General features: G+C 43.2%; 1 protein-coding gene and 1 long non-coding RNA gene across 2 annotated transcripts; both read right to left on the minus strand.

The window, feature by feature from the left end:
• Nucleotides 1-2,698: 2,698 nt before the first annotated feature.
• Nucleotides 2,699-8,035, minus strand: LOC144389458 (meprin A subunit beta-like). The gene is made up of 9 exons (XM_078094143.1): nucleotides 7,903-8,035; nucleotides 6,580-6,795; nucleotides 5,964-6,122; nucleotides 4,507-4,737; nucleotides 3,928-4,368; nucleotides 3,289-3,462; nucleotides 3,054-3,159; nucleotides 2,812-2,935; nucleotides 2,699-2,761 (listed from the first exon to the last, which is right to left on the minus strand). Exons 2-9 carry the CDS (start codon nucleotides 6,791-6,793, stop codon nucleotides 2,699-2,701), a joined length of 1,512 nt encoding a protein of 503 aa, XP_077950269.1. The 5' UTR covers nucleotides 6,794-6,795; nucleotides 7,903-8,035.
• Nucleotides 8,036-11,359: 3,324 nt separating this feature from the next.
• On the minus strand, nucleotides 11,360-12,567 carry LOC144389497 (uncharacterized). Its single transcript, XR_013453601.1, has 6 exons — nucleotides 12,464-12,567; nucleotides 12,168-12,186; nucleotides 12,020-12,058; nucleotides 11,879-11,904; nucleotides 11,712-11,796; nucleotides 11,360-11,475 (listed from the first exon to the last, which is right to left on the minus strand). It is a non-coding gene; the product is annotated as an uncharacterized LOC144389497 (long non-coding RNA).
• Between the last annotated feature and the right edge of the window lie 9,359 nt (nucleotides 12,568-21,926).

Consider the following 21,926-nt stretch of genomic DNA (forward strand, 5'->3'; position numbering starts at 1 on the left):
AAAAATGTTCACATATATTGACTTTTTTTCTAAATATTTTTTGACCCAATCTTTTCCATTTTTTTCAAAACGTAAAGATATTTTGACTTTTTATTCAAAACATTTTTGAATTAATATTTTTTTAACACTTCTCCCATGACGTTTATTGACCTAACTTTGTCATTTTCTTTTTCCACGTGATCGTACGATATGTAAAAACAGTCAAACTATAGTTTGATGTAAAAAGTACTACTTGGTCTGTTAAAGAAAGTCCTGTATAGTGTGTCAAACAGTTGTATAAAAATGATAATACATCTTTAATTCATTATTCGCAATAGTCATAAAAAATACCAGTACAAAATGTTAAATATTCATAGTAAGGCATTTTTTAAAAAGTTAAAGTAATTCAAAAGTTTAGTATCTCAAATAAATGTCATAAAATCTTGGATTAAACTAATCGTAAAGTATATTGGAAAATGTCATATTAATAATAAAAAAAAGGAAATAATTCAACAAGAAAACATTTCTTTGTATAGTATATCGTACTTTTTTTTTAAGTGTTAACTTCATATTGTGATACAAAGTGTCAGTATAGTATAATATGTCATACGATTTCCCCAAAAACCTGGATTTGGTAGGAAGGTGGAGAGGATTATCCGTCCTCATTAAGTCTCAACCATTTAAATATACTTGTTTTCCCTGATTGCATGGACCATTGCATCAGACGAGCAACCAGCTGTGGAATATAAATGTGAAATTAGTAGCTAAAAAGATTAGGATATTTATTTAGTAAAGAGCAAATCCAAGTACTGCTAAAGTTCCTCTTTATCTGTGTTCCATATTTGCTGGGTGTAGTGTTCCATTCACGTTGTTCTGTCAGGATTTTCTGGGAGTGACTCAAGAGAAAATCAAGGCTCCGTTCCTTATTAAAAAAGGGCAGCTGTCTTCCTCATTGATGAAGGAGCGATATCAGTCAGATTAACGTTTTATAGGGAGACAGTTCTCAGACATTTCGAAGATCCGTTAGGACATCACAATGACGTCCTGTATGAGCGCCATTGATGCTGAAGACAAGGAATCATGTATTTACACGAAGTCACACACTGTACATGTTTGTACAGTCTTGGTTTATTTGTCGCTTAATAAACTTCTGGATGTTTCACTGCTTCAATTGATCTAATGAACATATATAAATATATCTATATATATAATATATATATATATATATATATATATATATATATATATATATATATATATAAATACATACGTATACAGACACGTACAGGAACATGTATATATATATATACATATATACACATGTATGTATATATATATATATATATATCTATGTATATATATATATGTATTTATCCGCCCATACACAGATCTACGCACATATGTTAATCTACACATACATACATATATACGTATATATATACACATACATATGATACAGTACAGAGTCTGGGATTGTTTTTATCTACTTTTTGACTTACTCTGAAAGAGTTGAAACAGCGTCCGTTTGGGGCAGTGCTGACATTTGCTTTCACTACCGATGATAACACTGATGGCAAAGTCCGGCCTCTCGGAACCTTTTTCTTAATTATTGCACAGCGGCCAATTATGTTTGTCAGTCAGCATCAATGAAAACACGCACTGCTGAATATGAAGGCAAATGGCTTGTCGGCATTCATCCAACCACACATCAATTCAATATTAGCCCAAAATAGTTTGACTCACCGATCAGTTGATTACTTGTACATAAAGTCACAGCGTTCATTTTCACTTGAGTTGGGCAGGGACTACGCTTATAACGTAGCTGGTGTTGTGACGTCAGTAATATCTCGATTTTAATTGGTCCACGTTTCATACGTAACGTAGGTGATTACTTACTAACCTATTTAGGTGCAAAGGCACAGCAGAGTCGTGCTTTTTGACGTACAAAAAAAACGTTGAAAAATACAGGATCAAAGTGCGCAACATGGCTTTTTAGCTTGTCCTCCGCAATGAATGGACGGTAAAATAACTGCTTATTCTACCATTTCTTTCAATTTGATTATGCGTAAAGGCTGCATTTGTCATCGTAACATCTAAACAATTGGAATAACACACATATTGCATAAATAATAAGAATAGACAGTAAAAATACAGTAAAATGATGTAGTAAGTATTTTTATGTTTGCATTTTGGCTGGGTAGACAGTGCCTACCCTTCTTGTACGTCACTGACGTATGACAAATACAGCCCTGTTGCATATCTCACATTTAAAACAATGCTACCCTTTACGCTAACCCCTAACACCCACCCAACATTATGAAGATGACTTCACATCCTGTATTTCTGCATTGCCCTGATACAATTCAATCCAAAATACAACACACATGAACCAGATTGTGTTTAATGCATTTTCTTTATTACTTGTATATGATGTATTTGTCAATAAAGTGCAGGGAAGGCTATAGAATTTTATTTAATACTGTAGATCTACAGTATGTATTTAGTACAAAAGGGCTCCCTACATCAAGGTATCAAATGCATCAATGCAAGTAGGAGGGTGAGGACAGGAGGAGCCACCAAACCAGCACCGAAGCCCAGAACATTGCTGCTGTTAGTAGTTGGACTGTTAGTAGGTGAACGGGTGGTAGGTGAACTGGTAGTGGTGGTAAGTGGACTTATAGTGGTAGTGGGTTCTGGACTAGTAGCGGTAGTGGGTGGACTAGTAGCGGTAGGGGGTGGACTGGTAGCGGTAGCGGGTGGACTGGTAGCGGTTGGGGGTGGACTGGTAGCGGTAGCGGGTGGACTGGTAGCGGTTGGGGGTGGACTGGTAGCGGTAGGGGGTGGACTGGTAGCGGTTGGGGGTGGACTGGTAGCGGTTGGGGGTGGACTGGTAGCGGTAGGGGGTGGACTGGTAGTCGTAGGTGGACGGGTTGTAGGTGGACTGGTAGTAAGAAACCTGTGAATATCATGGAAAAGATATAAATATTTAAATCTTTATTATTATTATTATTATTTTATTCAATTCTGTATTTAATTCTTTGTTTGGCCCTAAGTCGCCCTATACAATGCCTTACCGAGATGAGCATGTGCCATTATCCTCATCTCCAGGAGCATGTTTGATGTCCACTGTTTCCACTTTAGGACATGGTAAAGTATTTCCTTGAACAAGAGGAGAGAGATCTAACAAAAGAAGACAGTTTTAGTGAGTAACAAAACAATTTGGGTGTAAATTGATATTTGAATAAGATGTGTTGTAGAATTCCAAACAGAGCAGTTATGCAGTCAAGTGAGTTTGTTTCCTCAACTTGCCTTGGAAGCTGAAGACAAAAACAGCACTCCCTCCCTTGAGGAAGTCACTGGATTTGATCTCTTCGGAATCAGTAAAACCACTGAAACCAAACGCTGCTCCAGCAAAAAACGTCTCACCATAGGCATCTACAATTTGATTTCCCCTCTCACGAGGATTGCCCCAAACATAGTTACCTGTTAAAAGCATATAGATGATCAAGAGCAAGTCAGGTGGAACCTCAGGGCCTGATGTATGTACATTTGCAAACTTAGTGTGATACTAAGGTCTACGTCATATTTACAAAACCTACAGCTTTGAAGCAATCGTTTGTTTGCTGTTTTTGGTTGATTTTGAACACAAAGGGAAAAGGAAAATTAGAAGCTTAAGTTAATGGCATGTCATGGAAATACTTGTGTATTTACTTAATGGGGTAAAGAATGTGTAGTTTAATAAATTATTATTGTGGAAAGCCATCCTGATGTATAATTTAACTCTTGATTGTGTTTAAGGTTAACATCTGGATAACGTGACATTGTATGTACGTCACAAGTCTATTACAGTTTTACATTTTTTAATAACCAGAGAGGAAATACTGTTACATACAATAGGGTAAAGAGTAAAACAAAAATTTGATTTCTACGTGTTTTTTTTCAACTTACCATTGGTGAATTGGCTTAAGTCAGTGGTGTAGCTCCGTTGCTTTGACATCTGCAGCTGCATATTGGGTTTCTGATCCAGAATTTTGAAGGTCACCTGCCTTTGTTGGCAAGGCCACACCAGCTTGTAATCATTTTCACCAGACAAGAGCTGCATATACACGCCGACGGTTCCATTGTTTGGCAGAATCAGAAACCTGTAAGCATAGCCTCCACTGGAGTAGTGCCGTGGACTGGCCAGAATCTGTCTAGTCTTCAAAATGCTCTCAAAATCATCGATCTGCATGGTCACGTGTGGACATTCGATCTCGGACAGATTGATGTCGTCAATTGAGAAGCCACCTGAAGAGCTCCCTGCTCCTTTACGAACCTCAAACTCAACTTTGAAGGTCTTGGTGGCATTGAGGGAAACATGCTTGAGCTGCCAGTACGATGTTCGTGAACCTGGAGAAAACGTTTTCGGATGACTTAGTTACATCACTTTAATATCAATACCTGCACTATGATTTTTAACTTTCAAATATCTGAGTCTTAAATATTATTTAGAGCAGATTGTAACATAATCATACAGCTTGAGATTACCAGTGATCTGTCCCATAAGGCGGCGTGTTCCTGAGGAGTCCTGTTCATCTTGAAACTCTCTGATCCAGATGTTGAGTTGGTCTGCTCCGTTTCCACTGTGATAATAGTAGAACTGGAGGCACTGGACGTGACATTCCCTATTGGGTCTCATCTCCTGGGTCTGTAGCCAGGCCGAGTCCCCTTCTTGAGCTGATGCTGTGCTAGCATGCATGAAGTAACCCGTATCACCACCTACAACATTGTTTTCCAAAACAAATGTGTTATGATGGACTTTCCAATGATTTTAGGTAAATGATTAAAGCAAATGATAAATTGGCAAGATTTACATATAGGATTTTCTTCAAACTTATTTCTCACACGTGAAACTTAGTTTGCCGTCATGGTGGTGTGGTGGTTAGCACTGTGACCTCACAGTAAGAAGCTTCTGGGTTCTATACCACCCAGCGGCCTTTCTATGCAGAGTTTGCATGTTTTATTAGTGTCTGCGTGGCTTCTCTCCGGGTACTCCAGCTTCCTCCCACAGTCCAAAGTCATGCTTTTCATCTTTGATATCGCTTATAGTTAGGGCTGGCTCAGGTTAGCCCGGACCAGCCCTTAGTTAAGCTGCTATAGGCTTAGACTGCCGGGGGACTTCTTAGGACACACAGAGCTCCACTGTCACTCTCTTTCTGCAATAAAAAGCGTTTTATTAATGCACATGACAAATTCAACTTCTTTCCCGGGAGTTTTTTGTACTTTCTATCCTAGCAGGTCTCCGTAGATCGTAGTTCCTTCTGGACCCTGGTCCTGACACCTGTATGTACATATACATTGTTCATTCTGTACACATGGCATATATTGTAGTCTGTCCATCCCGGGAGTGGGATCCCTCCTCTGACGTTCTCCCTAAGGTTTCTTCCCTTTTTTTTCCCCAAGGAAGGGTTTTTTCATTTTTTCCTGTGCTGATATGAGGGGTTTGGGACAGAGGATGTCGCATGTGTACAGAATGTAAAGCCCTCTGAGGCAAATTTGTTATTTGCGATTTTGAATTGGATTGAATGCTTTGGGGGTTAGGTTAGTTGGTGACTAATTTCGTCAGCCGACTGGCGACCACACTCACAATGTACTCCATACATATCTGGTATCAAATGAAATAAGGGAACCAGGTAGTACCAAAATTTCATACAACATTTTGTTGCCATGCAATGGCTGGGGAAAATGGAGACCCACCAAGGAGCTTTGACATTACATTACACATAACTTAGCTGACGCTTTTATCCAGAGCAACTTAAAAATGCATTTTTAACCCATCGCTTTTTACATTTTTGCCTTGGGAGCAGTTAGGGGTTATGTGTCTTGCTCAAGAGGTACCCAGCTGGATAGAGACAGGGAATATTGTGGATCGTGGTTGGCGCCTTAACAAGTTGAACAATAATTGTAGCATATTAAGCTGTTTACAATTAGTTAAAAGATCTTACCAGAATCCCCTCCACTTGGTAGATTGGTGTGGTCGGACTTTGGACCAGCGACAACATTCGTTACCATTTCCCAGCTGCTGCCCCCCTTTGAGCATTGATTCATTTCACACATGGTCCCATTAGAGAAATCACAGTACATCTTTGATGCAATCGTCGTGTCTGTAGAGGTGAATGAATAACACAAGATTGATATAAAATGTGAAAAATTCTGTGCTAAAAGTCTGCAGAACAAAAATGTGAAGGCCTTTTTCAGGAACGAAAGTGTTAGCGTTGTGAAGCATTAGGTCAGGCTTGTATTGTAATAGAGGTACACTAATGGTTCCCCCCCTTTACGAAACCAAGTACAGTAGTTTTAGTTTCCGTAACTTAACTTAAACACAGAGGTGACAGATACATTTTTTTTGTAACAGCAATTTCTTTTATTTTAGTACTGTCATTTAATAATTCTCAATTGCTGTGCCAGATGAGTAAAACGTAAATATTAGTCGTTAAATAAAGGATACGTTTTTTTAGTTTAATGACACAATACTTTCCAGTGGATATTATGTTCACACAAAGTTGAATGATATAAGTATGAACAAATAATGGTTGGTGCCTTTAAACTTCAAACACTTACTGCATTTGTAGAGAAGGTTCAGCTCCAAAACATCACTGGGACTCACTTCCAGTCTTTGACCAATAACATCCTGAAATTTGGGGTCTTTGGTGATAATTGTTGGCCCGGTTCCTTTGCTGAATGCATTTTTTTCGTAGTGCATCACCGACGAGTAGTCGTACGGGACTCCGTGGGTGGTGGTGATTTCGTTGCTAACTCGAAAGTTGTGCTCCATACCTTGAAGACACATGAAAAACAACTTTCAAATTCCACCTACTGTAATGTAATATATGTACATGGTATATATGTACGTCTAATGTAAATGACAAATAATATAAACCTAAGAGCAGATAAGAAGGATAAAGCATAATTCACTAATCATTAATGCGATAACCGCGGAAACGAAACCGCATCACTGACGAGTAGTCGTACAGGACTCCGTGGGTGATGGTGATTTCGTTGCTAACTTGAAAGTTGTCCTCCTTACCTTGAAGACTAATAAAAGACAACTTTCAACTACAGCCTACTGTAATGTAATATATTCCAACATTTATATGTCTATTGTAATTACTAATAATGGATAAGATGGATAAAACATAATTCACTAATCATTAGGGTTGTCAAAATGAACACGTTAATCTATGCGATTATTGTGGCAGAGATTAATGCGATAAAATATTTTAACGCCGCATTGTATAATGCGATAACCGCGGAAACGAAACCGCTGCGTGCTGCAGTCTGGAAAGACCGAGATGGTCGTTTGAAGATGAGCAGAGCTTTTTGAATTGGAAGTAGACAAACAGAGACGCGACATACAGCGAACTGTGCAGAGGAATTTGTCCATGTGTCAAATAGAATGGGGGTGAGTGGCAAACTGAACACTTACTGCCAGGCTAAGCTAGCTGCTAGGCTACCTCCATCTCAACATCTACCCGGCACATAGTCTGCAAAGGACCACCACGGTGTCCCTGAAAGACTGTGGTTTTTGAAAAGTCCAGGCTAAATGTGGGGAGATTGTTGGCACTTCAAACACAGCCATTAAATGATGAAAGAGTTTACGAGGACAACAGGAAGAGTCGCTAGCTCAACATGTTCCAACACGTTGATCACGTTTGTACTTTTGTGTTTAAAAAAATACAATTAAACAACAGTGTCTACAATACACACTTTCTAAAGTTATTACGCCTTGATTTATAAGTCTCTGGAAGAAAAACAACATTTAATTGCAGTTAATGAAATTCAAAATGTGAGATCAATTAGTTCATTTTTTTTATCTATCTATCAGCCCTAACTGATTTGAACATAATATTAGAAGACAATAAAAAAGAACAGTTTTAACTCAACCTGCTTGGATGTTCTCGAATAGGATGGTCACATAATCATCTCTGTCATTTCTGGATTGCTCATGGTAGAAGCCAAAAGCATGAAGGAACTCATGTTCAACGATGGCAACGTGATCACAGAATGCCCCGATAGAAGGATCTTGTCCTCCAGGTTGAGTGTTTCGCCCAATATATGAAAAACATCTAAAACAGGCACTCATGAATAAACTTTTGACCACAAATGTCATTTATCAAAGCTTAAGTTAAAAGGAAGAGGAAAAGTATGCTAAGGAAATAAAATTAACCAAATGTGCTGAAAGAAAATGAATCTAAGTGTTAGCGCAACTAATATTGAATTGCTGTCATTGACAAATAGCAAACAACAAAGACAAAAGAAACTAAGAAGTGAAGAACCTACAATACGTACCCCTTCCAAGATGGCGCCGTTGATGGCCGCCTCGGTGCTTCGGTGCGCTTCGTTTTTTGTTGTTTTTGTTGTTAATTATGTTTCCTGCTGCGATTCCTGGAGCTCTTTCACCAGAGATGAGCTCTTGAACATTCGTGGAACAACTCCAGCGGAGTTACTTCCAACTTTCCTGCTTTCTTCCGTGGAATTACTGGACATTATAGTCAAAGGTGCGCTCACCTTTCGTCACGCGGTGAGACGCCGTAGGAGAGGAAAACGGGCCGGCTCGCTGGTGAGACTCCGCAGGCGGGGTTCTCGCACTCCGCTGCCGGGCATCTTTCTCTCCAACGTGCGCTCACTGTGCAACAAACTGGACGAAATTCAGCTGCTGATGAGGAGAGACAGAGACTTCTCTACATCCTCCGTTTTGTGCTTCACGGAGACGTGGCTCTGCGGATCGATACCGGACTCCGCGCTCCAGGAAATCATGGGTGAGATTTCCAGGAAAGGAAATCTCACCCATGAACTCCCTAAATACAGACAGTTTATTAAATGCCCCACCAGAGAGCACGCTGGATCACTGTTACACCACAGTCAGCAGGGCTTATCACGCCGTCCCTCGTGCTGCACTGGGACACTCTGACCACGTCATGGTCCATCTGATTCCTGCATACAGGCAGAAACTAAAGCTCTGCAAACCTGTGGTGAGGGAATTCAAGAAGTGGACCAGTGAGGCGCTGGAGGATCTTCGGGCGTGCTTTGACTGCACAGACTGGGATGGTTTCAGGACTGCTACTGACAGTCTGGATGAGTTCACAGAGGCTGTAACTTCCTACATCGGCTTCTGTGAGGACAGCTGTGTACCATCATGCACCAGGGTGAGTTACAACAACGACAAACCCTGGTTCACAGCGGAACTCAGAACACTACGCCTGCAGAAGGATCAGGCATTTAGGAGCGGGGACAAAGACTTGTACACAGAGGCAAAATACAAGTTTAGCAAGGCGGTGAGAGACGCTAAACGATTGTACTCTGAGAAACTCCAACAACAGTTCTCAGCAAGTGACTCTGCTTCGGTTTGGAGAGGCCTCAAACACCTCACCAACTACAAGCCAAAACCCCCCCAGTCCATGAATGACCTCCGCCTGGCAGACGGGCTGAATGAGTTCTACTGCAGATTTGAAAGACAATGTCCTGTTCCCATCCCCCACAGCTCCACCAACCTGCCGCAGTCCCCCTCCCCTCCCTCCCCCAGCCCATCAGGTGCTCACGCCTCTTCATCATTATCACCTTCCCCTCCCCCACCAGCAACGACGCTCTCTATTCTGGAGAGAGACGTTAACCGGCTCTTTAGAAGACTAAATCCCCGTAAGGCAGCCGGTCCGGACTCCGTTTCCCCTCACTCCCTGAAGCATTGTGCTGACCAGCTGTCTCCGGTGTTCACTGACATCTTCAACACCTCCCTGGAGACATGCCACGTACCAGCCTGCTTCAAGGCCTCCACCATCATCCCTGTCCCCAAGAAGCCCAGGATCACAGGACTCAATGACTACAGGCCCGTCGCCCTCTGTAGTCATGAAGTCTTTTGAACGGCTAGTCCTGTCCCACCTGAAGTCCCTCACCGACCCCCTCCTGGACCCCCTGCAGTTCGCCTACAGAGCCAACAGGTCTGTGGACGATGCTGTCAACATGGCCCTCCACTACATCCTCCAGCATCTGGACTCCCCAGGAACCTACGCCAGGATCCTGTTTGTGGACTTCAGCTCTGCTTTTAACACTATCATCCCGTCTCTGCTGCAGGACAAACTCTCCCAGCTGCACGTGCCCGACTCCACCTGCAAGTGGATCACAGACTTCCTGTCTGACAGGAAGCAGCACGTGAAGCTGGGGAAACATGTCTCAGCCTCTCGAACCATCAGCACCGGTTCCCCCCAAGGCTGCGTTCTTTCCCCTCTGCTCTTCTCCCTGTACACCAACAGCTGCACCTCCAGCCACCAGTCCGTCAAGCTCCTGAAGATTGCGGATGACACCACCCTCATTGGACTAATCTCTGGTGGGGACGAGTCCGCCTACAGGTGGGAGTCTGACCATCTGGTGTCGTGGTGCAGCCAGAACAACCTGGAGCTCAACGCTCTAAAGACAGTGGAGATGGTTGTGGATTTCCGGCGGAACAGAGCCCCAACCTCCCCCATCACCCTGTGTGACTCCCCCGTCACTATTGTGGATTCCTTACGTTTCCCGGGCTCCATCATCACCCAGGACCTCAAGTGAGAGCTGAACATCAGCTCCATCACCAAGAAGGCTCAGCAGAGGTTGTTCTTCCTGAGGCAGCTGAAGAAACTCAACCTGCCAAAGACGATGATGGTCCACTTCTACACGGCCATCATCGAGTCCATCCTCTGCTCCTCCATCACCGTCTGGTATGCTGCAGCCACAGCCAAGGACAAGGGCAGGCTGCAGCGTGTCATCCGCTCTGCAGAGAGGGTGATCGGCTGCAATCTGCCGTACCTGGAGGACTTGTTCGCTTCCAGGTCTCTGAAGCGAGCTAAAAAGATCGCGGCCGACCCCTCCCACCCCGGACATAAACTGTTTGTGCCCCTCCCATCTGGCAGGAGGCTGAGGTCCATCAGGACTACGACCTCCCGCCACACGAACAGTTTCTTCCCGTCGGCAGTCGGGCTCATCAACAGAGCCCGGTCCCCCACTGCCTGACTATAACACTCCACCGGTCACTCCCCCTCACACTGCACATGCCACTTTAACTGCAATTCATCACTTTGTCACTTGTCACTTTGTCTCTTGTCTGTTACTTGTTTGTTAGTGCACTTTATGCTTAATACTTTTTTTTTTAACTTTTTAATATTTAAAATTTGTTTAACTTTATTCCCTTGTTTTTTTTACTAACCCATAGCCTTAGCCTTATTCTTACTAACCCATTCCACTTTATTTTATTACCTGTGCACTGTTGTCTTGTCTGTCTACTGTCGCGCACTAACCGCCAAGACAAATTCCTTGTATGTTTGACATATTTTGGCCAATAAATGTTTCCTGATTCCTGATTTCCTGATTCCTGGTTTAACTTTTGGACAGAGATGTAAATTTCTTCCGAGTCCCTCGGTTTGAAGTCGATACAAGTCTTCAGTCTGAACTGGTCTAAAGCTTTCAGGATGACGCCTTTAGCGTTCATCTCTTCCAAATGGAAATTGTGTAATAAGGAGAAAGGACAATGTAAGTACAACGTATGGATAAGTTATGTTTCTTCTGTTATGAGAGCTCTCGGCTCCAGAGCAGCTTCAATAGTTTAGTTCACGTCATGTGGTGTTGCTGTGCGGCGCGTAATCTGTGTAACCACAGCCTGCCAGTGGCAGCTTTCTTCTCTCTTAACTGACCATTTATGATTATGAAACAGGAGAAAATATGTTTACCCAGGTCTTTATCCAGGAGATACGGTACTGGGGATGTCCACAGTCGTCTCTCATCAATGATTGCACTCCTTTGGGTGTTCGGTCTCTGATTCATAAGAAATGTATTTGGTGACCCAAAACTTCATGCATGCGTGTTAATCTCCTTAATGTTTGACCACAAAACTCACCTCCAGAATATCATCATGTAATAAATCTAAAACAAAAATCGACAAGTTAGTGTTTTTTCCACATGAAAATCATTAACAAATAGTTGAGAAAACAATCCCACCACAAGGTTGATTTATTGACATGAAGAGGTTTAAAGTTACCCCTGTTTGCCTCGGTAATGTCCTTGTCTTCACCAATATCTACAAAAAAAGATGAGATGCTGCTTCATGAAGTAACATGGATTAAATAAAATTATGTTGAATTAATTCGGTCAAATAAAATGAAGTATATCAGGAGGTTGTAACTTACTCACTATCTCCATTCCATTCTGTAAAGAATCACATTTCATTTCATCAACAAATGCACGAATATAATTTGGTGTAATACAACATAAAAGTGCAGGTAAAAAAACGTAATGGTTTTCTAATTTACAGTTTTCAAAAATCTGAAACATGTTCACTACCAGATGTTCGTATACATGGAAGCTGCTGTGATGGTTCCGAGCACAATAACGAACATAGTTCGTCATCAGGTACTTAAACACTTCTGTAGCATTAAATCCATCATCATTTGACAAAAGTACAAAGATAAAGAAATGTACTTACTTCTTGTTGTTGGTGTTGTTTTTGGGAGAATGTTGATGAAAGTGCCAAGTTCACAACAAGAAAAATGTAGCCTTTCATCCTCGTTGTGTAATATGGACTGTCAATGAGGCCGGAGCAGAGAGGTTTGACTGCTAGAGATTTATTCCAATAATCCAGTAGTACAATCATCCAATTATTCCTATATCTAATAATACCATATGCAAAGATTCTTTCACAAACTAACACGAACGCGGGTGTGGACATGCACGACTACAAGACACACTGGCACAGGACAAAGGGAGACGCAGACAATAAGTTTCCATGAGGGAGGTGAGGGAACAAGTAGAGATAATTAGGAATCAGGGGAGACAATCGACAGGAGACACCTGAGGAAGGGCAAGGCACCTGAAACGAAAGGGGGTTTAAACGGCACAATAAAACAGGTATCAAGTATCAAAATCAGACGTAAGACGGGACACAAACACAAACTTCACCAACATTTATGACAGTAACCCCCCCCCCCCCCCAAGGCCGAATTCCAGGTGGCCTTGGAATGTCCGGGTGGTCTCTGTAAAAATCTCGAACGAGATCAGGGTCCATGGATAGGCTGGTAGCCACCCATTGTCGTTCCTCCGGGCCGTATCCCTCCCAGTCTACGAGGTACTGCCAGCCTCTGCCGCGCTTCCGTACTGCCAACATCTTCTTCACTGTGTAGACCGGACCACCGTCGATCATTCGAGGGGGCGGGGGGGGGCTTGGGGTCTGGCACCATACTGCTCCCCTTGACTGGTTTTATTTTGCTAACATGAAATGTGGGGTGAACACGAAGGGACCTGGGCAGGCGGAGGCGTACAGCAGCTGGGTTGATCACTCTGGACACGGGGAACGGGCCGACGAACCGTGGGGCCAGCTTACGTGACTCCACCTGCAGGGGCAGTTCCTTGGCCGTGAGCCACACTTGCTGGCCATGCTGATAAGCCGGAGCCGGTCTCCGTCTGCGGTCTGCTGCCCTCTTGAACCTGTCCCCCTCTCTGTCGGCGTCTGGCGAGCTGCTGCCCAGATGCGGCGGTAGCGGCGGACCAGGGTGTGAGCAGAGGGCACAGACACCTCTGATTCGGACTCTGGGAAAAAGGGGGGTTGGTAGCCCAACACACATTGGAAGGGGGACATACCGGTGGTGGAAGTGGGGAGGGAGTTATGGGCGAACTCGACCCACGTCGGGTGCTTGCTCCAGGCTGCAGGGCACTGCGCCACCAGGCACCGGAGGCCGGTTTCCAGCTGTTGGTTGAGGCGCTCCGTCTGGCCGTTAGCCTCAGGGTGGTACCCTGATGTAAGGCTCGCCGTGGCTCCAATGAGCTTGCAAAACTCCTTCCAGAACCTGGAGACGAATTGTGGTCCCCGATCCGACACAATGTCCCGGGGGAAACCGTGAATCCTAAAAACACTGTCCATCATCACCACTGCCGTCTCCTTAGCTGATGGCAGTTTAGGTAGGGCTATGTAGTGCACCATCTTGGAAAATCTGTCCACCACAGTCAGGATAGCGGTGTTACCGTTTGACGTCGGAGCCCCGTGACAAAGTCTACCGAGATCTCGGCCTATGGCCGGGACGGAATGGGCAGTGGCTGGAGCAAGCCTGCCCGTGTTCCGGAGGAGTTCTTGTTTCTGGCACAGACGGAGCATGCCTCCACGTACTCCCGGACCTCCGGCTCCATGGCGGGCCACCAGAACCTCTGTGCGATGGCAAACATGGTCCGCTGTACGCCCGGATGGCAGGTGAGCAGAGACGAGTGAGCACAGTGAATCACCTGAGGGCGCAATTCCACAGGGACAAACAGGCGATTATCAGGACACCCACGAGGTGGAGGGGTCTCACCGTTAGCCTGCTTCACCTTGGATTCTATAGGCCAGGTCACTGCTCCAACCACACAGTTTAGTGGGAGGATAGGTTCGGGTGCCCTGGCCACCAACTTGGGGCTGAACAATCGTGACGGAGCATCAAGATTGGTGTTCCTCGAACCCGGGCTGTAGGATAAAGAAAATTCAAAGCGGTTAAAAAACAATGACCATCGGGCTTGCCGCGAATTGAGTCGCTTGGCTTTCCTAATATATTGTAGATTTTTGTGATCTGTCCAAACCAAAAACCGTTGCTGAGCCCCCTCGAGCTCTGCCAGTATCTCCCGATCCCCCACGTCATAATTCCGCTCTGCTGACGTCAATCGGCGGGACAAAAAGGCACAAGGGTGAAGCTTGTGGTCCCCTTCGGCTCGCTGGGAGAGGATGGCCCCGATCCCCTCGCTGGAGGCGTCCACGTCCACCACGAGCTGACAAGCCGGGTCGGGGAGTGTGAGGATGGGAGCTGTGGTGAATCTCCGCTTGAGCTCCCGGAAGGCTGCGTCTGCGTCGGCCGACCAGCGGAACGGGACCTGTGGGGGAGTGAGAGCATGGAGCGGGGCTGCTGTCGCGCTGAATCCCCTGATAAACCGCTTGTAGAAGTTGGCAAAACCGAGGAATTGCTGCAACTTCTTGCGGTTATCAGGTGTAGGCCAATCGGCTACCGCACTTACTTTAGCCGGATCCATCTGAACCTTTCCAGGAGCTACGATAAAGCCCAGGAAGGAAACAGTAGTGGCATGGAACTCAATCTTTTCCGCCTTGACATAGAGCCCATTGTCCAAAAGGCGCTGTAGGACGAGCTCGACCTGTCTCTTATAGGTGTCAAGGTCGGGTGAGTTATTAATGCACATGACTAATTCAGCTTCTTTCCGGGAGTTTTTTTTGTGCTTTCTCCCCTATCAGGTCTCCAGAGATCAGGTCTCCATAGGTTCCTTCGGGACCCTGGTCCTGACTAAATCTCAGAACTTCTTAAGTGAATCACATTTGGATGAGCTTGCCAAGCACTACAGCATTAATCTGAAAAAAGAGGAGGTTCTGGTGGCCAGAAACTTCCTCGCCCGCAAAACAGAGGCTGGATGTCCACCCCGAGATATGCTAGCTGTGCACAACCTCCTAGACTCCGACATGTTTCCTTCTCTGAAGGCAATCTTTCAAGTTACCTTAACAGTGCCTGTGAGCGGCTGCTCATGTGAGAGGTCCTTTAGTGCACTGTGTCGGCTGCACTCCTGGCTGCGTAAGACAATGGGGCAGAAAAGGCTTCACAGTCTTGCAGCCATGTCAATTGAAAGTGACATTCTAGGGGGACTGAGTCACAACACACTGATAGACTGATTTGCCACCCTCAAAAACAGAAGGCATTCTTTGATGCTTCCACCCACTAAATAATCATTTTCCAGTGATTCCATACCACCCCTGTCCCAACAGTCTGAAATCTCCTGTCCATTGGATTCTTTTTTTTAATAATTTGAATGTATTGTGTGTATTGTGTATTTTTTTTTATCTGCCTCTAATGCTTTCCTGGATCTAGTCCTATAGTGTTTTTCTCTGTACATTGCAATCCTGTAAAATAAAAGCAGAGAAAATTATTTCTCTCTTTATTTGAGAAAAGTTCATATTTCCCTATGACCCTGACATTCTGTCTCTTGTGTTGTCATGTACTGAATGCAAGCAAAACTACAGAGCAAAATCACACTCTTTCTGATTAAACCATTCTATGAACTGTCTGAAACAATGGATATCCGCGGCCCCAAATGGGCCTTAAAAAAAAAAAATCCTGCACGCAAACACGCCACTCCCCTTGGGGCTAAGCCCCCCTTTCTCTGAATCCTAGAAACGCCCCTGCCTGGAAGGAAATGTGCACAGAGGCACACCTAGTGTCTAATACGTTTACTGGAAAGTACACTGTATTCATTTACAGTACTGATTAGGAAAAGGAATTTTAGATGCAATCAGAAAGAATCACATGCGTGCGACCACAGATGACGCATTCTTAAACATGCAGTTTGTGACACCAGGTTTAACCATCACTCTGGGGTGGCAGGAAATAGGACTCACTTGCAGAGTTTAACCAAAACTACTTCTTTATCATCAAAAATTCTAAATGCCAAGGGGCAAAACGCAGACACGGATGGGGACCAGGGGCTCACGGGCAACACATGCACCAGGCACGGGAAGACGTTCTGAAACGACATTCAATGACACGACAAGAGACACACATTGCTTGAATACACTGGGAAGGTGCAGGTGATTGGACACAGATGGAAACAATCAGGGACACAGCAGACAATCACAGGGGATGACAGGACAAGGCCGGAAGTGAAGCTAACCAACGGGTTACATGAGGCAGGAAACTACAAAATTAAACAGCAATGAACACAAACCGTGACACCTGGCAGCAGACTAGCGTTGCTCCAGGAGGCGGGGCCACAATCAACATTTCCTGACACTTTAATGTGTATGTGTTATGGTGTTCATATCTGACATCTGTTATATGTAAAATTTTGAAATCCAAGAATCCAGAATCCAAGCAACTCTGAGGGAACACTCATGAGCACTTTGTTAGGCTGTGAATGTGTGACTCAGGATGCTGTTTGAAAACGTGATCAAAATTGGAAGCCCGGTTGGGAATATTTGGAAGAATTCAGCCGAACAACTTATCTTATTCTGGTAGATTTATTTGTCAGATCACAGGTCAAGTATCAGGGCTGCGCTTGCCAAGGCAGGAGCAGTTCTGTTGGCCCGCAGGCCAGAAGAACAACTGACTAATATCAGGAAAAACATTTTTTTTTTTTATTTGTTGATAGATATAGAAGAAAGGATTTCTCTTGGCCCTAAACTAGCGTCGACGAGGACCTCCTGCCGCAACACTAGATCCAATCACATACAATGTGTGGCGTCCTGACATTAATGTAAACATAACGAAGAAAGCGTCTGGGTCTATTCTACTTGTATTCCCAACTGTAGCTTTATGGATTAAGCAAATATTTATGTTTTCATGTGTTAACTGACTTTCAGTTTCCATAGCCGGTGGCGCATGGAGTAGCGCGGGTGCGCATAACCCTAACACCCCCTAACCACAAGGTTGGCAGTTTGATCCCCGGCTTCTCCGTGTCCCTGAGCAAGACACCTAACCCTTGCTCCCTGGGCGTAAATGTAAAAGCCATGGGTTAAAAAAGCAATGTAAGTAAGTCGCTTTAAAAAAATGCATCAGCTAAATGACCTGTAAAATAGTCTTTTTAGATAAACTCTGACATCTAGTGGTGGCAGGTGGCAGCTTGGCAATCCTCTGACTAGTGGCAACAAAACAACATGCTCAGCTGACGAAATGAAACCCAAGAAGATATTTTAAAAAATGACACCCCACTCAGGTCAATAAAAAAACAAGAGACAGCTCGGCAACAAGTGTCGCTATTGTGACACCCGACTGCCACTTGGATATAACTTTCATTCCGTCACCTGACATGTTTTGACTTTTTTCACAAAACCATATTATATTTGACAACAAGTTTTGACCCTTTTTTCCATGTCATTTTTTGACCTTTTCTTTCTTTTTTGACAATTTCTTTCTTCGTTGATATTTTTCACCATTTCCTCAATTACATTTTTTGACTTAATATTGTCACGGTGTGGTTTTATTTCCTGTCTTATTTTGTAGCTTTCTGCTTCTTGTCTTCCCAGGCTATTATAGGGTAATGCTATGTATTTAATATTTATTAAAGTCGAAATAGTCAAAACTAATCCTAGTATAGAATGTTGAAAATATACATATATGGCATTTAAAAACAAGTAATACAAAGTCTAAATAAGTGATTTGAAAAGTGTAGTGTATCAAATAAATGTCATAGCATGATATCTTGGATTAAACTAAAAATAAAGTATATTGGACAATGTCATTCTTTGTATTATATAAAAAACTATAAAGGAACCAATTCTACTTGATAAAATATATCTATATATTTTTTTAAGTGTTGAAACTCAATATCGCCATATTGTAATTCAAAAATGATATCTTAGCATAGTAGGTCCTACAAAAGTTAAGTTAAAAAGTAATGAAGGATTCTCAACCATATAAATAGACTTGTTTTTCCTGATTGCATGAACCGTTGCATCACACGAGCGAGGGGAGCAACAAGCCTGCGGAAAACTTGTCCATTTAGCAGCTAAAACGATAAGGGTATTTATTCAGTAAAGACCAAATCCAAATGCTGCCAACGTTCCTCTCGATCTGCTGGTGTGGTGCTCCGTTCATGTTGGTCCGTCAGTGACTCAAGAGAAAATGTAACACCCAACATTGCTTTTCCCCCAACTTCATGTATCAGAAGATGACTTCACCAGTGGCGCCTGGTGGATTTTTTTTGTTGGTAAGTTTCAGTAAAAGCGACGCAAGCCTCCCGCAGCGCACCAGGCTGCGATTGGTCCGCTAACTATACGTCCTTTACGGAGTCTCACATTTCCGCTTTCACAGCCCGATACCGCCATTATTAAAACGAAGGATGTTTACGAGAGAACGGAGCAGATTGAAGGACTTTTGTCGGAACAAATGCGTAAATATGAGCGCTTGTACGAGCTGTCATCGTCGGGTCGTAGAAGCGGGTTGGATTCACGGGGGGAGATCTCCGCAGACGCCGGTTTGCCGGTGTTACACCCCTACTGGTTTTTCCACCTACTGGTTTCCCTACGCGTGCGTGTTTGAGTTCACTCCACAGCTGCAGATGTGTCCGCCTCAGTTCCCTGATTCGTCACACATTCACAAACATATTGCTGAAAATCTTCAAAACGCATCACAAATCCATTGCAGCGTTTACGATTGTATAAGTGAGCACCACATCACGGCCACGTATGAAAACATTTATATAAAAAAATATATTAAAGGAAAGATCGGCACAACCTGGATTCGAACCCGGGGGATCAAAACATCAAAATGGTAACCTGGCGGCCGCTCTTAGCAGTGCGCCACGAAGAGGGGACGCCCAAGGTAACCGGTTGTTGTAAATCCACGACACCAAAAGGTTTCCTCCATGCTGATCTACGTCAACAAAATGAATAAATTATACTAAGGGTCAGTAAATTTGTGTGTCTTCGTGGCGCACTGCTAAGAGCGGCCGCCAGGTTACCATATTGATGTTTTGATCCCCCGGGTTCGAATCCAGGTTGTGCCGATCTTTCCTTTAATATATTTTTTTATATAAATGTTTTCATACGTGGCCGTGATGTGGTGCTCACTTATACAATCGTAAACGCTGCAATGGATTTGTGATGCGTTTTGAAGATTTTCAGCAATATGTTTGTGAATGTGTGACGAATCAGGGAACTGAGGCGGACACATCTGCAGCTGTGGAGTGAACACAAACACGCACGCGTAGGGAAACCAGTAGGTGGAAAAACCAGTAGGGGTGTAACACCGGTCGAGAGGTGCGCAAAGTTGTGGAGGAAAATACGGGACAAATGTGTCCGCGATGAAACGCAGCAGTGTGGATGCACGGGGCAATAAAGTCTATGATAAATAAATAAACAAATAAATAAATAGAAGTGACTCTGTAGGTCGTCTTTAACAAAACACGTCACTCCGCCTGTTGTTCTGGAGGTGAATCGCTCTGCAACATGAAACGAGCGCGTCGACGCAACGACGCAGACCCAAATGCAGAAGCATGCGCCGGCCTTTAATGTTGGCGCATGCTTCTGCATTTGATGGTTAACTGCGGTTGTTGCTGGTTGTCTACATCGCTACGGTTACAGAGAGGTGTCGTTGGTGCGCGCGTTCTCTCCCTCTCTGCATTTGATTGATGTGCGGTGTATGGAATGCCGTTTTAGTCAAAACCCATGTTGATCGATTTGATCTGCTAATGCTAGCAGGCTACCTCGGACCCCCGATGTCTTCCATTATGTCAACGCTCACGTCCCTTAGCCAGCCTTTTTTTTGCACACGGCTCTGTTGTCTGTTCTGAATATTAGATGTGGCCACGCCCCCTGATTTGCATATAAGAACTTGACATGTAAAACGGCATTATGAAATAAAAGACTCTGGAAATGAAAAGTGGCATTATGAAATAAAAGTACCATGAAATGAAAAGTTGCATTATGAAATAAAAGACTCTGGAAATGAAAAGTGGCATTATGAAATAAAAGTACCATGAAATGAAAAGTGGCATTATGAAATAAAAGTACCATGAAATAATTAAATGTATTTAATATTTATGTATTTATTGCCTCATTTATTTATTTCATGATGTATTTCAAATGCATATTTCATGTATTTATTCATTTATTTAATTTAGACTAAAACGGCATTCCATAGCGGTGTGGTCCCCGTGCTTGAGCAGAGGGGAGAGGGCGGGAGTCACGTGAACAGGAGGGAGGGAGACGAGTCACGAGAGAGAAACAGAGCAATGTGATTTGCATGTGATTTCCAACCATTTTCTGTTTGGTTTATTCATGCGCTCAATCCAATGTATGCAATTCCAAGTAGGAATCATCCCAGGCCTGCAGAGAACATGCTTCACTGCAAGAGAGGGTTAAATAATCAGTTTGTCTAACAACTGACACCTGGACATCCCGTACCACCACATCCTGCTTGTAAGTTACATGTCACTTTGTTGAAAGTTACAAAATGGGGTCTGGATTGTTTTTAGTGTACAGAGAGAAGAAACCGGATCAGCCCCTCAAAGCTGAGGCACTTGGTCTTTCTCAATAAAGTAAGTAAATCTTCACTGAAGGACAAAACTCTGGATGTTGATCTTTTCTTTTTGTTTTACACAGTTTAATTTATATTTAGTTGTGTGACTTTTTTTAAGCTCCTGTATGTTGTTTCACTTTAAATGTGTTAAGTATTAAAAAGCTAAAAGTTTAAAATAGTTAAAAGCTGGTTAATTAATTTGTAAATAGTTAAACGTTTGTTTTTGCACTTTCTAATTTATTTGTTTTATCATTCTGTATAAATAAAAGTGTATTTGTATAATAAACATTTGATGTTGTGCATGTTTTTGTTTACATTAGTAATTCATATTGTGCATACTTTTACATTATTGTTGGTAATAAATTAATTTAAGCCAGAACCAAAAAATCTGAAGAGCCATTTGGGAGCCTAAGCTGAATGTATTTTAGGACCCTAAAATTATATTGTAGGCCGATCGTTTATCTTCATCAGTGATTGGCTGACCTTGCCCAAGCTCAGCTGAGACATGCAGACAGGCGGAGACGACGTGCAAGAAAAAAATGTTTTGCACAAATGTCTTAATTTACAAACTGGGTATATTCAATGTTTCAAAAATACAAATAGTGACTATTTGTAAAATGTATTTTTAATATAATAAAACAAATATAATCTTTTTTTGGGGCTCAAGGTGGCGCCACGCCCCATTGCCCTCTGTGGACCAGCCGCCACTGGACTTCAAATCCCGTAACAAACCCCCGGTATAATTCAATCCAAAATAATACAGCACTGTCTAATGAACCAGATCATATTGTTTGGTGCATTTTCTTTATTGCTTGTATATACATCGGAAGTTATAGAATTCTATATCATACTGTGTACTAGCTATTTATAAAAGCAGGGATACTTTCATCAAAAGACTGCTACTCCAAAGTAAAC

This window comes from Gasterosteus aculeatus, chromosome 20 (genome assembly GCF_964276395.1).
Source record: "Gasterosteus aculeatus chromosome 20, fGasAcu3.hap1.1, whole genome shotgun sequence".
Lineage (NCBI taxonomy): Eukaryota > Metazoa > Chordata > Actinopteri > Perciformes > Gasterosteidae > Gasterosteus > Gasterosteus aculeatus.